We start from the raw sequence: 17,200 nt of genomic DNA, 5'->3' as shown, positions 1-17,200 counted from the left end.
ATCCCATGTGCTTTTTCATCTCACAACAACCTCATCAGCGGTATGAGTTGATCATTGCTCTGCAAACTGTAGCCTCATACAGGACCAAGGACTTGCCTTTTCCATACCCTCACTAAAGTGTTTTACAAGGACAGGTTTGTTGTCCAATTACTCTCAGTATAGATTTATTTTCAGTTCACAAGTGTTGGATTACTGCTCTTTGTGACCAGATGAGACCTGGGACGTATTCCCTGACCTACTCTTTCCCTTTTTTATCCAATAAAGGCAAATAAAAGCTTTGTCACAACAGGTGTCTTCAGACCTCTGAGGGGGACCTAGTCATTTTCCCTCACTTCTAAGTATCAGATTTCATTTCCATTCCCTGCAACTCCATTGTCTGATATCAGAAGGACCAGGAAAGGAGGCCTGCTGTTCATTGACAGAAACATATAAACATATTTCTCCTAGTGGCAGCTTCTCCTTTTGCATGACAGTGGTATGAGTGGGAGAGAAGAGGGTGAAATGAACCTGCAGCTTCTGTAAATCCAGCAGTGAAAATAAATCTTGGACTGCACTGAAACAAAAGTTTGTACCTGTGCCACTTCTTCTCTCTGTTGGAAGGAATTAGGCATGTTTAAGCAAGCTAGTCAAGAAACTGGCCTTCTGGAGTCAAAGGAATACAGCTAATTCTGTGTAATTATTTAATCCACCAGGAACCTGTTTTCCTCCCCACCTGTGTGTTTTCTTACTGCAGATAGAGGAAGCAGTGGGCAAGCCCTTAATGCAATGATCTTTCAATTCAAATAGAGCAGAGACAGGCTCAGAGTTTGAATGCCATAAACCCACAGTGAATATTTGGGAACACTGTCTTCAGTTCTGGGCTGCTCAGTACAAGAGAGACATGGCCATACTGACTGGAGAGTCCAACACAGGGCCACAAATATGACAAAAGGACTGGAGCATCTCCCCTCTGTGGAGAGGCTCAGACAGCTGGGATGGTTTATTCTAAAGCAGAGAAAGCAGAGGAGAGATTTTATTCCTACAATCATAGGAGCACAATAACCAGCTTCAACATTTCAATTCAGATTACATATATTTGCTTCATATTTTTATTATAATTGCAGGAAATCCTTGCCAGTGGCATTACCTTCCACCTGCTTAACAGGATGCTACACATGAAGGTATCAAGGTGGATAAAGACAAAATTATGGATCTTAGCACACTTAGCTAAGTGGATGTCTACTGAGCCTCATCTAGAGTTCACAGAGATGAGGGTCTCAGGTGAGAATGTGTTACAGCAAGGAGGAGTCTGCTTTTTCATAACCATGACTGCAGCAGCCGGACCTTGGGGAACTGCAGTGTGGTAGGAAGTCAAAACAGAATTTTCATCTTGGGTTGTCTAAGTTTCTTTGGGTGAGTCATTTTATCTGTGCCAGAGTCCATTCAAATACCAAAAGATAGTTGTTTCTGACCTCTGGAAAGTTGCCAGACACTATGAAATAATGCTGAACACTTAGCTTGCTTTGTCAAAATGATGGTGGCATCTGTAGAAGGGCACCTATCAGTTACCTTACCAGAGAATATCACTGAAGAAACAGCTTCTCATATTATCATATGTAGGTGAGATGAGAATGTCTCTGAGCTTGCCTACTTTACCTTGCCTGAATGGATTGAAAACATTTTTCTTCAGTTTTTGGCTACAGAGCACATTTTTGACCAAGCTCCTAATGATCAGGAGCAGGCTTGGGAGCTGTGAGAGCTGTTTGGCTGTTTGACAAAAAGGGTAGATCTCTGTAGAGATCCTTCTGCCATGTGCAGTTTTGCATCTTGTCCTGTCGGATTGGTGTTCCATCAGTCCAGCTCCTGACCTTTACCACTGTAAATTGTCATCTTTTAAAAGGCTTTGACCAGCCCATATGTATAAATCCTCTCCTCTGTGGGTGAGGCAGACTTTCCTGGATTATGTTTCTTTTGGGCAAGCAAAGCCATCTTTAGTATCAGATGCTGAAGGAAGAGCACAAATCTGGGCTCTCCCCAAGGAAATTGCACATGCACTACTATCCTCTTTTTTCCTATGCAGGTCACTGCAGGGCAGAATGAGGTTGGTAATGAAGGTTTGTAATTGCACTGCACTTGGATTTCTTAACTCCAGAGTTACTCAGCTTAACAAAGTTTTGATGATTATATGAGGAGAAGGGTAGGACAGACAGAAAATCATTTTATCCTGCACACTTTTTAATCTGAAAATCATGCTTTACATCCTCTAATATAGATCTCCATTCTTTGGAGTTTGCATTAGAACTATAAATAAGACAGATATTCTACTCCCACTTGCAAGGGTAATAATTACCAGAGCTATTGATCCTTCTGCTGCAGCCCAAGTAAAGACAGTGGTCTGAAGACTCCATTTCCCTCTCTGTTACAATATTGCCCATCACAGTGCATTACATGAATATGCACTTAATTAAATCAGGATGATTCCATCAAACAGCAATAATTTGATCTAGATGTATCAATAACTTAATCTGGAACCAGAACTAGTAGAAGGAAAGTAAGACCCAGGCCACATATGTTCTGCTGTGTGAGGGCAGCTGCTGCTCTGGCCACTTGGTTAATGTGTTACATGCTGTTAATGGGTTGAACTTTTGGCAGCTTCCCGTCATGTCACTGTCCCTGTTTCTGCCAGGGTGAAGGCCAGATCATTTTAGTTGACTTGAATTTCCAGGCATTTTGTGGCCTCTTTTCCTGGCATTAGCTTTGATGGGACCAGGAACAGGGAGCAAGAGGGAACAGCGTGGGTGGAGAGGGAAGGTTTTTTTAATTTTCATTCCCTGTTTTCACAACCTGTTAGTGGGAGTTAGACACACCCAGGTTTTTTTCCAAATTCCTAGCTCAATCTCCTGCTCCCAGTTTGAAGGAAATCAAACAGCTCCTGTGCTTCCAGCAATCCCCATGACCAGTGCCATGTCCAGCTCCATGCAGAGAGCCCTGCCAGAAATGGAAGCCTTCACCTCATGCTCTGCCGTTAGCCCTTCTTTCCTTAGCTAGAGCCTTTCCTCTTCCATTGCCTCTGTCCTGCCCCAGCAGAGACAGAGCTCTGGCCTGCCAGGAACCCTCCCCTCCCTCTCCCCCCCAGCCCTGGCCTTCTGCCCAGATTGGAGCTGCTAGTCCCAGCTCCTCCTTGCTGCCTCTCCCTGTTTCCGGATGGGCCCTGGCCCCCAGCCCTTATCTCCTCCAGCCCCTGGGCTGTTTGCAGAGGAGAGTATAAAGGGGCTGACTGGGAGAGCAGAGGGGGAGTAAAAGCAGCACTGGACACACTGAGTGCCTGCTTGACTCACCACGTACCATGGGGATGAACGGGCTGCTTGTCAAATCGAGCATCTTCCTCCTCCTCTTCTTCCTTCCAGGAGACACCTCACCCATCACAGAGCCGTAAGCTATGCTGGGGGGTCTCTGGGCAGGCAGGAGACCTTGGCTGTATTCCTGTGTCTATTCTCTGTCCCTTGTCTTCTATCTAAGTTCTTTTATCCAGGAATAAAGATACCAGGGCTGGGTAAAGTGCCTTCTACAAATGGGAACTCTAGTGCTTTAGAGAGATGCAAAACAAGCTGTGAAACTGAGATATCAGTAAAACTTCAGGGGATTGACAGGATTTCAACTAAGTTTTATGCACAAAATTAGTCCTTTTGAAAGACAACTTTTCATAAATGTTTGTGCAATGAGGTCTTCTTAAGAGACAAACTGTTTTGAAAGGACAATGAAAGGTTTAATTTTGGGTTGACTGTCCTACTCCCAGTTGAAATGCCCAGGAGCTGGGAGTGCTTTTTAAAAATGATAAATAGAAGAAAATTAACAAATAGCTCATCTGGCATGCTTGGAAATTGCTTTATTTTTTAATTCACATTTTTCAGCTCAGCCAATGGAATGAAAATTCCCTTCTCATGCAGGGTAATATGACACTGTAAGACTGTGACTGTCCAGGTTTCTGAGGGTATAGTGTCCTGCTTCCCTTCTTCACCCCCTTTTGCCCCACTGGTATGTGAAGGGCATTTGTGTTGTGTGCGTGAGTGTATATGTGTGGTAGGAGCAGCACATGAAGTGTCCTGACATCCCAAAGCTTTTCTCCTTTGGCTTTTTTGCAATGTCTTTTCCTCCCCTGCAAAGCACAGAGCGCCTCACCCATCACAGAGCCCATCACAAGGAGTGCAGGGGAATTTCTGAGCAAGGCTGTGCTGTAGTGCTTTCATCAAATGCAGGGGAAACAGACAGTGGCATCTGAGGGGCCAGAGCTTGATCCCTGCAGACCAGCTGTTGGACAAAAAGGTGCCAGAGCTTCTGCCACTGCTGAAGGGAATGCTTTGCCTTACTGCTGAGGTATTGAGGGCTCTTCTCCCATCTGCTCTCTGCTCTGAGTGTGCCCACTGGAGGCCAGTCCTGTCCACCAAAATGGGAGCGTGGTTAGCGTTAGGTGGATCGGGCTTGATTCCCAGATGCAGTGCTGGGCACCGGGACACCACCAGCAAGTTGCCACCCTGGGAAGGAAGGAGGCTGCTCAGGGCTGAGCAGGGATCCCCTGTCGGGCTGAGACAGAGAGCCTTGCTTACCTGAAAACCTGAAACTTGTTTGTGTTTTTGCTTAAGATCTGGCACCACGCTGTGGCGGTTTTGAATCTTTGCGAGGAGTGAGAGTAATGCTGCAGACACTTCGCAGTGTGTAGTCAATGGAATTTTTTCACTGGGTACTGGCATTTGTGTGGCTCCTGAATGCTTCTAACAGTGTCTAGCAAAAGTGACAATTGAGTTCCCCCCCGCCTTTATTCAGGATCCCAGGAAGAAGTGCTGCTGTTGTGTCAGAACCTAGAAAAACATATCCTTTCCAGATGTTTGTGTGTAGCATTTCCTCTGGTATTTTACATTTGAGACCTCTGCTTTCCTCTGCTGCTACAGACATGCTGGAAGTGTTGTTACACACTTAGAAAATGCACCCTTCTCCCTGTGCAGCCAAAGCTGTAGTCATCCAATTGGTTTGTTTGTTCTTTCTACACAGCTCCTGTTACCTGTTCCTGCTCCTCTGACCTATCATTCTCCCTTGTTCCTAGGCAGTACCTGGTGCTGGTGCCCTATCTGATCCACACGGATTCTCAAGAGAAAGTCTGCATTCAGCTGACCCACCTGAACGAGTCTGTGACTCTGAGTGCCACAGTTGAGGATCTATGGGGGAACAGGAGCTTGATTGATGACGTGGTGTCAGAGAAAGACGTGTTCACCTGCATCCCTTTCTCTGTGAGTATCTCATCCTCGTGGGATGATCCTTTGTGCCAGGCATAAAATGTAAAGCCACTGAGAAGTAATGACCAGAGTAACACTATGTAGATATTCACTTACCTCTTGATTAAAGGTGTGTTCATGTCTATCCTCAACACCCTCTTACTGCTGAGATCTCCTTAATAAGCTAAATGACTGTGGGATGCTGAATCCTAGAAAGTCACCCCTTTTCTAGGACAGGAGAAGAAAGTGGGTTTAGTACATTGACACTCCTGATGGCTGTTTGGTGAAATGGCTTTCCACATCATCCTTCAACATCCTCAATTTGTCACTTCAGTACCTTCAAATTGTGGTAGAGCTTTTGGACCTCAGATACTTTCCACCTGGTGTATACTGAATTAATGTAAGAACATAGAACTGCGATTGCCTGTATCTGAAAAAAACCCAGCAAAGGAGGAAATTTATGATTTAATGTAATTGAAACCCCAGGGACTATAATGAGTTGTATGTAACTAGGAAAACGTGATCATTTAGCTCAGAGCCTAGATTATGCTCTGAGCTAAATGATCAGGTTTTCCTAGTTACATACAACCTAGATTACGTCTTTGGCCTGAAGAGTGAGGAATTGGTCTTCAAGACACTGAAAAGGTTGGCATTTTTGTCTTGGTTTGTCAGATTTAGGCTGAAGACTGACTTAGTCACTTGCAAAAGAGAGGTATAGATGTCTTGGCATGTCTGGTTTGGAAAAGGAAATGTTCTGCGAGGACTAGGGACATAACCTGAAGGAGAAGACAGACTATTCCATTCTGCTTCTGCATGTCAAAAGGAAAAGGATGGAAAGGTTTGGTCAGGGCAGTAAGAATTTTTAAAAATTGGGTGCTAGAGCTAGGAGTTCCTTTGCTGCTCAATACTGGCACAATCACTGCACAGCAGGAGGAGTGGGTAGGAATATATATATGGGACAAATAAAAATCAGTCTCTTGTTCCTGATTATTGTTCCTCTCACCTCTGTGTTGGATCCATCAGAATTATATTAGACCTCTTATTTCAGGAAGGCTATTTCAGTTCAGGAAGCCTTTAAAGGTGGTCTGTTACACAATTTCCTTCTTACTTTCCAGCTTCCAAAGCCAAGAGTCCCATTATCCTTCGTGTTTCTCAATGTGACAGTGAGGGGGGCCACGCTGCAGTTCAGCAGCCGCAAAGTGCTGGCGGTCCAGAACTCAGAGAGCTTGGTCTTCATCCAGACAGACAAACCCATCTACAAGCCTGGACAGACAGGTACCGGGAAAGGGGTGAAGATTTGAAACAAACATTTGAAACAAACTTTGTACTAAAACTGTTGGATCATACTGGCCAGATATCAGTTACTTTCACAGGGGGGCCAGAACTGCAACCTCGTGGCTGAGACTTATGTTTTATTGCTCCATAAAGGGAAAAACTGGGGAATCTTTAGGTGCATGCAAATATCTGGGGCACCTGCACATTCTCCCTCTCTCACTGTGGGCTCTGTTGTTGTGGTCCACGCAGTTAGGAGGTCTGCATTAAAACCAGAGAAAGACTGGGTATTTATCCTATAAAGAACAGTGCCAAAACTCAGACTTAGTCATGAAATAGCTTCCAAAGCAGCAGCTGATTTTGCTCAATGAAGACAGAAAGAATTATGTAAGCTATTTATTTCTTCTGGGACAGTGATCTCCTAAATTTGGCCTGGATAAAAACAAATGTCCTAAAAGAGGTACTCTCTCCATCCAGAGCCAACACAAACTTGCAGCCAAGTGGTGAAGTAATTTGCTTGCATTCATCCTTCCTAGGAAGCCAGTCTACTTATAACAAAATTAGAAGACCCATGTGAATTCTGGCATAAAAATGCCTCACTGCAAAGTAGACAAAGGCAACTTAAATTTAACTTTGTCCCTGATCAATGAGATTCTGATGCCCGTGATCAGTAAGATGTTCACACTGCTATGGATTTGCTCTTAATATCCTCTTATTCATGTACCCATAGTAGATGGGTAACCTTCTAGCATGACCTAGCATTCTAGTCAATGGAATTTCCTTGGAAGAGAACAACCCTGTTGCCTGTTATACCATTTGTTTTTGCAACTGATTTTTCTGGTTACCGATTGCACTGTGGAACCTCACTCTCTTTCTCCATCAGTCCTGTTCAGAATTGTCTCTCTGGATGAGGAGTTCCGACCTGTGAATGAAATGGTGAGCAAGATACTTGTTTTTCAACTTATTTGGCCTTCAGTCAAATGTGGGAAAAAGGAGGAAAAATAGTCTCTGTTGGGGAGAGCTCTCAGTATACTGAGATAACTGTGAAAATTCCGGGTCACCTCAGATCTTTTTAACAGGATCTGTTGTCAAATTTCTGCACAAAGCTGCCTTCTGCATTCCTGGAAAGGTTTGACAAACTGCAAATGGACAGTGCTGGTATAAACAGTGAGCAATCTGCCATTGCCACAGTGTGCACCTGTTCTTATTAGAACTGCAGATCATCCAGAGTTAGTAATTAGTAATTTTGGCTGACTTTTGTGCCTGAGAATAAGGATTGTCCCCATCTTCTCACACCCAAAGTGCTCTGATGATCCATACCAGCAACTTTTTTCCTTACTCCACTGGATGATTAGCTTTTAGCCTGAAATGTGGTCATAGCCCATGTCATTTGACTGTGTTCCTTGCACTCTGTCTAAACATGCTGCTTCCTTTCTTCTTTTCCTAGATTCCTCTGGTGTATATTGAGGTATGTACAAACATTTAATTCACATTCACATCTATTGCACCTCAGCCTGGGCAGAGTAAACAGTTGCCTCAACATGATTCTTGTTTATTTTTTTATTAAGCCGTTCCCTTATGCTAATTTAACTATACAGAATTTTAACTCATATGGTGGCTACCATGTACCTGGGCCCAGGTTACAGCTCCCCTGCCATCCTGCTGTGTACTCCCCCCAAAGCTCTGCTAGTGCCCTCCACTCCTGGCCTGCAGCCTCCTGAAACACAGGGGCTGTCCCTCCCTTTACTGCTTTGCTAGACCTCATTACAGACTCCCATTGTTCTCACAATCTCCTTGTGATCTCATTACCTGTAGGACCCGAAGAAAAATCGTCTGTACCAGTGGACAAATGCAGAGTTAGAGATGGGATTTATACAGCTGTTCTTCAACCTCACCTCTGAACCTATGCAAGGCACCTACACTGTGGTGGCACAGAAGGCCTCTGGGAAGAAAGTTCAGCATTCTTTCTCTGTGGAAGAGTATGGTAACTGTCACTGCAGTTTCAAGTTCCTAACAGCTAGTCCCATGGGACATGAAATCTTAATTGAACAGTGCAGGAGATCTGACCAGGATGCCCAACATTGCTGGAAATTTGTTTCTGTGTTCTTTTCCTCCCAAGAATCTTCTCTTTAGGAGGAGAAGACTAAAGCACTTGAGTGACCTATCTCCACTCCTCCCTAAGCCCCAGACCATGGAGTGCAGCTTTTCAGAACGCCCACCTCAGCAAGGCTCCTATCAGGAGGAGCAAAGTGCTTGGATCAGTCTGTGCTGACAGCCACAAGCCTTACTTCCTTTCTGAGGTGTTTTTAGGCCACAACCTCATGTCCAGTTGGCTACACACCTATCAAATGTCACACCATAAGTCTGGGTCTAGGCTGGGGCTGTCTAGGCTGTAAATTAAATCTTGCCTTTTCTGCCCCACAAGCTAAACCTGTAGCTTGTGTGATGCTGTAGTGCCTTAACCTCCCTTTAGTGCTCTCATCACTATGGCACTTCCATCTGCTTGGCTAAAAAAATGGTATCCCAGTACACATCAGCACAGGATAACAACCAGCATATCTTCCCACCCCAGTGAGCCAGCTGCAGCCTTTCTTACATTGTCTGACGTGGCCTGGCTCATGCAGTGGAGAGGTGTCCTGATAGATGAGTCTCAAAGTGCTTTGACCTCTTCCAGTTGCAGACTGTGCTCTGTCCTCTGCCCTGAAAGAATCTCTTCCTAGTTCTCCCAAGATGGTCTCCACTTCCCCTCCTGCAACTGGGTGTGGATGAGATACCACCCTGTGATGTATCACTGGAGAAGCCAGGGTGTCTTCCTGTACTGAACATTGATAAGATCTACATGCTCTAAAAATGCAGACACCAGGCTGCAGTCTGCATATTTGTGGGAAACTTCTACTGATTTTTCTCTCTGTTTTACTGTATCCTGCTGTTGTGGGACTGATAACCCATGTGTTACCTATGAAGCTGCTCAATTTTAATAACTGGTATAGTAATCTTGTCTTCTTACCTGGCACCATGCTTGGCTGAGGGGTTTTCAATGACTTCAGTGGGATGTGCAGGTGACAGAAGCCTCTGAAATCTGACCCTTTAGATGTAAAAGGTTTTTAGATAATTTGTCAGAACAGCCTCTGAGCACCTTCATGTGACATTCTGATGTTATTCCCTACCACATAGACTGTTTTCTTTTGGTTCTACTGCAGTGCTGCCAAAATTTGAAGTGACAGTGAAAATGCCCAAGGTGATCAGCATTCTTGATGAGGAGCTGAAGGTGACAGTTTGTGGACTGTGAGTGTCATTCTTTCAAATTCTGCTTGGTTTCAATGTTTTCTTGAGTTGCTGATGAAAGTTCAGTCGGGAGGCTGAGAGATGAGACTTTATTATATTTCTCAATCCTTTTGGGGTCCCAGGATCAAGCAGACTATATCTACTGTTAGACAAAAGGCAACAGTTACTGTTTGATGCACCTTGTGTGTAACATATAGAAATGTATTTTTGATCTGTTCTTTTGTGAGAGTGTTTCTTGCATATTTTTTGAGTCATTGAGGATTTCGCACCAGCCACAGTACTAGGGATGAGGACTTTAGTTCAGTTTACCCAGGAATGATGTTTTAGCTGTATCTTCTGCTTGTTATTGTGGAGAGGAAACCCTAAGGGATGCAGCTGCCCTCCTTCCCTCGGGCCACCTCACTGGATTCTGCCTTGCAGTGTTCCATACATTTTGTAGGGAGAGTCATGGCTTGGGCTGAAGAGTGAGAGTAAAGACCCAGTGCTCATACATACATAAAACAGTTCTGTCACAATTGGGTGTTTGGGTAGATGCTTGCAACATGTTCTCCAGGATGAGGGGGAATCACAACAAAATCAGCACTAGCGTGTGGTACCAAACTCCTTTCTGCTTTTTATTTCCTATGATGGCCCTGTGTATCCAGGAGGCAGCTCTAGGGAAGATAGCTGGCATCAATGGGGATGAGCCTGTAGTTTTTCTACATCCCTGCTACATTCCTAAGGTCTCTGTTTTCCTTTCAATCCTCCCTGCTTGTAGATACACATTTGGGAAGCCTGTTCCCGGCCTCGTGAACTTCCGTGTCTGCCGGAACTATGAGCGTGCATCCATGTTCTGTTATGGTGAAGAGTCTAGAGCAGTCTGTGAGGAGTTCTCTGGACAGGTGAGTCAGGATTACTCTGGTGGGAAGAGTGATTGGAGAAAGCATTATTGAGCTTGCCTTGTAGGCACAGGCTTGCTCTGAGTACGTACAAACTTAGTGTTAACGTGTGGTGAGGCACTGGCACAGATTGTCCAGGAATACTGTGGATGCCCCATCCCTGGAAGTGCTCAAGGCCAGGCTGGATGGGGTTTTGAGCAACCTGCTATATTGGGAGATGGCCCTTCCTATGGTAGGGGAATTGGTGCTTAGATTGCCTTTAAGCCCCATTCCAATCAAAACAGACTCTATGATTCTGTGACAATCCATGTATTTTAAGGAAGGCTGAAGGATGAGAGAAGATTGGGTGCAAGATGAAATGTGAAAGGTAAAAATAAGGGGGAAGGTCTGAGCAGTGAGAGCAATGTGTGTAAAGGCTGGAATCTGATGGAGAATTAAGAGATGAAATAACAGAAAAATCAGATGGAGTGTAGAGACTGTAAGAGCAAAGATAGAAAAGCCATGAGCAATGAGAACGGAGTTGGAGTTGGATTACACTGGAGACAGTGTGTGGGGACAGAAGCTGGTGTTAGAGGAAGGAAAGGAGCAGAAACCAGGAGAGAGGCTGATGCATTTTGAGCTAGAGGGAAAGAAATATGGGTTTAGCAGCCGTGGTAAAGACAGACAGAAAAAAACCCCGCTTTTTTCACCTTTTAACTGGCAAGAGTGAAACTGAAAGGTGTTTGGAGCACAGACAGATGCAACAATACTGGGTTAATTGGCAGAAGTTGGAGTAATAACTTGTGGAAATATGCCAAGAGAAGAAAGCATATGGATGTTCTTGTGGTCCCTGGGCTCTGCTGCAGCATGAGCCACATGAGTCCACAGCTACCTCTTCCACTAATCTTGTTACAAATGTCAAAAGAAAATATAAATACTGCGGTGCTAACCTCTGTTCTAGGCACTTCTTCTGTGGAGACTTGCCTTGTACATGAGTTTGCTGAAGAGAGGTGGCAAGTTTGGAAATACTTTTCCAGCTGTCATCCTCTTTCTACAAATACACAGGCTTTGGTTTATGTATCACTCATATGGCTTGCACATTTTAAGTAAGCAGCTTTATTTTCCAAAAAACCTGATGCCTGACAAACATTTCTTATGTGGCACATATTGACTAATTCCTTATGCACTCGTACCAAGTGTTGGCAGCTTCAAGCTTCACAAACATACACAAAAATTGTCTAGTTTGCAAACCTTTTTTCCTCTAATCTTACTGGAATATCTCAAAATGCTTTTTGCCAAGTTATTTATGTCTTTTCTCAGTTTTGATAACAACAACAGAGGTAGCTTATCTGTGAGGTTGTGGGCTTCTCTTTCAGTTCAGAGCAACACACAGTGATGGATTCATTAAGTTGGATAAGCGTTGTATAAATGAGAATATAATGGTCTTGTTTGTTTTCCTCCAACAGACAGACATCTATGGCTGCATTTCTGAAGTGGTAAAGACCAAATTATTCCAGCTCAAGAGAAGAGGATATGAGAATAAGCTCCATGTAGAGGCCAAGATTAAAGAGGAGGATACAGGTATGGATCATCTGGATGAAAGAGCCATGTGATGGGCCCAGGAGAGACCAGCAGAGGGGCCTGCCCAGTAGGAATGAGGCATAAAAGCAGATTCTCTCTCTTCTGGAACCTTAGAATTTTCCTGCCTCTAGTCCAGGACTATCAAGCAAAGAGTTTTTCCAGCAAAGGAGGGTTGGCCTAGAGTAAAAGGAATTCTGGTTAGGCAGAGGCAAATTAGTTCTTCTTGCTTCTTTCTGCAGGAGTGGAGTTGACTGGAACAAGCTTCTCTGAGATCACAACCACCATTAGCAGAGTCACATTTGAGCTTTCAGATACTTACTACAAGCGGGGAGTCCCCTTCTTTGGGCAGGTAGGAAAACCATGAGAATGGAATGCCATGAGTGCCAAGCAATGATGCTACTGAACCTTCTGGTCAGATCTATGCCCCAGCTCTGCAAGGATGCTGGACCTCAGTGCTGCTAATCCCTGTAGGTCTCCTTTCCTTTGGAAGCTCTCAAACTGGGGAACAGCAGCTCAGAGCACAGCCTTCATTCTATCCTTGTGCTTCTGCCTCTCCAGTCCACTAAAATTCTCCTCCTACAGTCACCTGTTCAATTGGAGGCCCCGGGGGTGTGAGTGCTTGTCATTCTCCACATCTACTCCTCTGACCCAGAGGCAGAGACAAGAAAGAGGCAGAGAAAAAGTATTCAGAAAGTTTGCAGCTGTCTCAGAAAGAGATACATGTAAAGTGCTGCTGAGGCTTCCTTGTCTGACACAGGCTCAATGTCTTTACCTTGGTGTTCTACCAGTCTTGTTCAGGTGGCAGCCATCCCTCTCCTTCTAAACTGAGCTGGTTTTGCTCCTCCAGGTGAAACTAGTGGATGGGTCTAATGCTCCAATTGCCAATGAAACTGTGAGAATTTCTGTTCAAGGAAGACAGGAACAAAACTATACAACAAACGAAGAGGGCATTGCAGAGTTTGCCCTAAACACTTCCTCATTGGCCTTGGAAAATGTTGGAATTAGGGTAAGTCCTTTAGACAGAGAAGATAATGAAGCCCCCCACAGGGCTGGAGGGGAAGCTCTAAAATTTATACTATATATGCAAAATACTTAGATTATTGTTCCTTGTTGTTTGTGTGAACTTGACACCAGTTTGGTGGAAATAGTCATACAGCAGACTGAGGTTGTAGGTCATGATAGCATTTAACTTGCACATATTTGATTTCTGCTTAGCAATTGCAATACAGTGTTAGAAGGAGCATCAGGAGATCATAATAGTCCATTCTGCTCCAAGAGATCACCAGCCCTATCTTGTCAAGGGTGGGTCTGTCTCACATCTGCATATCTCAGTTTAATTTAGCATTTCAAGTTGCTAAATACAGGTCCTGTTGGTTTGTGGGGGTTTTTTTTTGTTCGTTTGGTTTTGCTTTGTTTTGGTTTGTTGTGGAATTTGTTTGTCTGAGACAAACAGGTGCTGCTGAGCATCTCTTTGTTAGTGGGAAATGCAATTTGTTGTGTAATATGCATATTTTGTAATATCACGTCCTGGAGTAGGGGAGAATAATTGTGTTTAGAATTATATTTGCTCTACTCCCTACAAGTCCCTTGTCACACACTAAAACCCTAAAGAATTTTCCAGAAGTTACTACTAGATAGTTGAAGTTTTCAGATTTTTGTAGGATAAAGAAAAGTCAAGGGTTCCCAAGTAATGAGAAAGATAAAGAAAAAAGGGCATGTGAGACATATCAAATTCTGAAGTGCCCTTCTAAATGTGAAAGATCTTCCCCTTGCTCTCATTTTTATGAGGACCTGAACTCTCTCCTCCTAAACTTCTATTCAGTTTAAGTTTTGAATTATTAGTTGGAGATTGCCCTTCTTTTTTATAGCATCTGTAGGTTGATCTTGGCACTGTTAATATCTGAACTGAGCAGCACTATCCCTTCTTCAGTGCCAATAATAAGGAAAGAAATGAAAATTTTTGGTTTTTCCCTTTAGACTAACTAGAATATTAGAGAGGGCAATGCATTAGTGTAAAAAGCCCTTAAAGTGACACTGATAGTAAGCAAAAATCTGATATGATTCAGCCTGTTTGACACAAACTCCAGCTTCTGTGTGAGTGAGATAATTCCCAATGATTTGCTAAAGATGCCACCATCCTGTCTTGCACTTTCCAAACTCATGTGTTGGGGTTTGGTTTTTTTTTCATTTTGCTGACTTTCGTGTTACTTCAGTACCAAAAAACCACTAAAGCTTTAATATTAGGCCGTGAGTTTTTGTCTCTGGTTTGGCCACCTGTGTTTGAGGATCTATGTATGTGTTTTCTCCTTTTCCAGGCAGTTCATAAAAACAACATCTTCTGCTATGATCATAACTGGGTTGTTCCATCTTACGGAGAGCATTATCTCCAACTAAAGCGCTTTTACTCTCCCAGTAATAGCTTCCTCAAAATTGAGCCCAAGTATAAGCCACTAAGCTGTGGCTCCACCACAGACATCTGGGTGCATTATATCCTTACTCCAGCAGCTGTAGGAGAGCAGAAGAAAATCACCTTTTACTACCTGGTAAGTTTGCACTTGCCATACAGTGAGGTTGTCACTGGCAGTTATAGGGGGATTAGAAATAAAAGCTGTGGTTTGTGGCAGCGGTCTTTAAACACTTTCTTGTCATCCTTCACATGTTCTTTAGAAACAAAAAGGAGGGTCTGAGTTGGGAGTAAAAAGTAAGGATGTCCCTGTACCCTCTGGGTGAGCCCAGGGATTCTGCTACAGGGAGGCAGAGGGCTGGGCGTGAGCAGCAGACACAGAGCTCTCCTTGCAGGGCCCCTCACTTTCAGGTTTGTCTAATGCAAAACCACAATCACAGCAAAGTTTCTCCTTCCATTCAGGTGATGGCCAAGGGAAACATTAAGCAAGGAGGCACTCACATTCTGGATTTGGACCAGGAAAGTGGTGAGTTCCTTTCCCGCACCAAATTTTCACTCTTATGGAGGGCTAGGCAACTGTGGCAGACATACACTCTGCTTCCATGTAAATGCAGGGATTGACATGTGCATGTCCTCTAAGATGTGGGAAAAGCTTGACCTTTATTTTCTCTGCCTTTAGGCTTTTCACAGATTTGCTTTAATCCTCTGTGCCACTATCTTTCTCCTGACACTTCATTTTCTGGGGGTCCAGTGCTTCTCAGAGATACATCTGATAGTCTGTTTTTAGAAGCTGAAGCAAAATTTAGCATACTTGTGCACTGGAAAACAGGCCTTTTTAGTCAGACAGGGAGACTTACACATCACTGTGAGCAACAATTTATCCCACTTGGATGCCTGGAATTTCATAACGGCTAGGATAAAGTTCAGCATAAAGTCAAACCTAGAATTCTGTCTGCTCCCAGAGAAAGTTTTTTGCACCTTAACTTTTTGCCATTGTTTTGTTTGCTAGACAATGGTGTCTTCTCACTACAGTTGTCTGTACAAGCTGATATTGCTCCAGTGGCCCAAGTGCTGGTCTACACCACAGTCTCCAGAAAGGAGGTGATTGCTGATTCAGCCAAGTTCTACACAGAATTATGTTTCAACAATAAGGTTAGTGTCCACTTCCTGAGGGAGCAGCCACAAGACTGCAGTGTGTTCAAGCTCACTTATTTAGATTCAGCCTGGTTAAGCTAATTTCTTTAGGTACACTAACACTGGACAGGCAACATATCAATTGTTGTAGGCAGCTTCACTGCTTACTGGTTTGTGCTAACCTGGAGGAGATCAACTGCTGGAAAAAAAGTGCTAGCAGGGGCTACACTGATAAAACCCCCTTTAGCAACTGGTCAAACTGCTGATCCTGCAGATGCTCCAGGCTAAGAAAAAGAGAACAACAGCAGGGTCTTTGCAAGATGATTTTCTCTCCACATACAGTTTCTGGGTGCAGTACAGTGACTGGTCCTAGTTCAAGGACATGCTCCACTGTCTGATCACATCTAGCCCCTATGTGGGATTGCCTCATCACACTCACAATGACCACAAAACCCACAATCACCTTAAAAACTTTATGAGTGATTGTGATGCTTGAAGTTGCTTGGTGCTGATTCCCCTGACACTCCTGGAAAGGAGCAGTAGCCCAGAGGGAAGTGTGCATGGCTATGGGGACCTTGTGAAGTTAGAACTGAATGCACTCAGCTGGAAGGAAAAGTCCTGTGAGGGTAGGGCATCTGTGACATAGCCTTTCCTGTGCTTGCAGGTGGACTTGAGCTTCTCCCCTTCGGCAGGCCTGCCTGCCTCGGATGCTCACTTGCAGTTCCAAGCCTCGCCGAACTCCCTCTGTGCTGTGCGTGCTGTGGACAAGAGTGTGCTCCTCATGAAGCCAGAAGCTGACCTGTCACCCACCTCTGTAAGTTCTTGGTCTGTGGAACAAGTCAGAGCCTGCTCGGAGCAAGAGCTGGAGTGGAAGCAGGGGACAGTCCCTCTTGTCAGAGCTGACACGGGGAGGCTCCCCTGGGCTGCTTCTCATCTTCCTCCAGTGGGCAAAAAGATGAGAACTGGGCAGCAGTTGTTTCTTAGAGGTTTTGTGTGATTTTAGGGATGGCAGTTAGAAAGCCTTTTTAAGGGGCCTGCTTGTCTTGGCCAGACCCAAATGCTGTTATGCGTTTGATGATAATTTTTCAGTTATTCTCCTCATGCATGGATTAATTTTCTTGGTGTAGCATCTGGAAGTGTCAAAGAGTTTATTTGCTTTTTGCCAAGCAGAAAATGACAATCCCTGAGTAAGGACAAGGTATTGCAGATGGTTTGGCCAATGTAACTTTTTACATATTTGAGCCAGAATAACCAGAGTAACATGCAGAGCATAAAAAAAGAGGCAGTATCTCCGAATTTTGATCCTTTTTTTGATTCCCAAATTCTTATTGCTCTCAGCACAGGGAGGACCATGGCAATGTGGATGTATGAGCTGGTGATGTGATTGTTATGGTGCTTGTATCCAACTCCCTCAGTTGTGT

The 17,200-nt window shown here is 44.2% G+C and overlaps 1 protein-coding gene across 1 annotated transcript in view; it reads left to right on the top strand.

Moving 5' to 3' along the window:
• The first annotated feature begins 3,325 nt into the window (after positions 1-3,325).
• The window catches only part of A2M (alpha-2-macroglobulin), a 29,635-nt gene continuing 15,760 nt past the window's right edge, over positions 3,326-17,200 (top strand). The window contains exons 1-15 of the mRNA XM_058045433.1: positions 3,326-3,411; positions 5,078-5,261; positions 6,362-6,521; positions 7,402-7,454; positions 7,966-7,986; positions 8,334-8,502; positions 9,719-9,803; positions 10,561-10,684; positions 12,127-12,241; positions 12,481-12,590; positions 13,089-13,247; positions 14,557-14,784; positions 15,108-15,171; positions 15,655-15,797; positions 16,444-16,593. Of these exons, the coding sequence (XP_057901416.1) occupies positions 3,326-3,411; positions 5,078-5,261; positions 6,362-6,521; positions 7,402-7,454; positions 7,966-7,986; positions 8,334-8,502; positions 9,719-9,803; positions 10,561-10,684; positions 12,127-12,241; positions 12,481-12,590; positions 13,089-13,247; positions 14,557-14,784; positions 15,108-15,171; positions 15,655-15,797; positions 16,444-16,593 (1,851 nt within the window). The remainder of the gene's footprint in view (positions 3,412-5,077; positions 5,262-6,361; positions 6,522-7,401; positions 7,455-7,965; positions 7,987-8,333; positions 8,503-9,718; positions 9,804-10,560; positions 10,685-12,126; positions 12,242-12,480; positions 12,591-13,088; positions 13,248-14,556; positions 14,785-15,107; positions 15,172-15,654; positions 15,798-16,443; positions 16,594-17,200) is intronic.

Source organism: Melospiza georgiana, chromosome 2 (genome assembly GCF_028018845.1).
Source record: "Melospiza georgiana isolate bMelGeo1 chromosome 2, bMelGeo1.pri, whole genome shotgun sequence".
Lineage (NCBI taxonomy): Eukaryota > Metazoa > Chordata > Aves > Passeriformes > Passerellidae > Melospiza > Melospiza georgiana.
The sequence above is the reverse complement of the archived record's forward strand: the minus strand, read 5'-3'. Positions and strand labels throughout refer to the sequence as shown.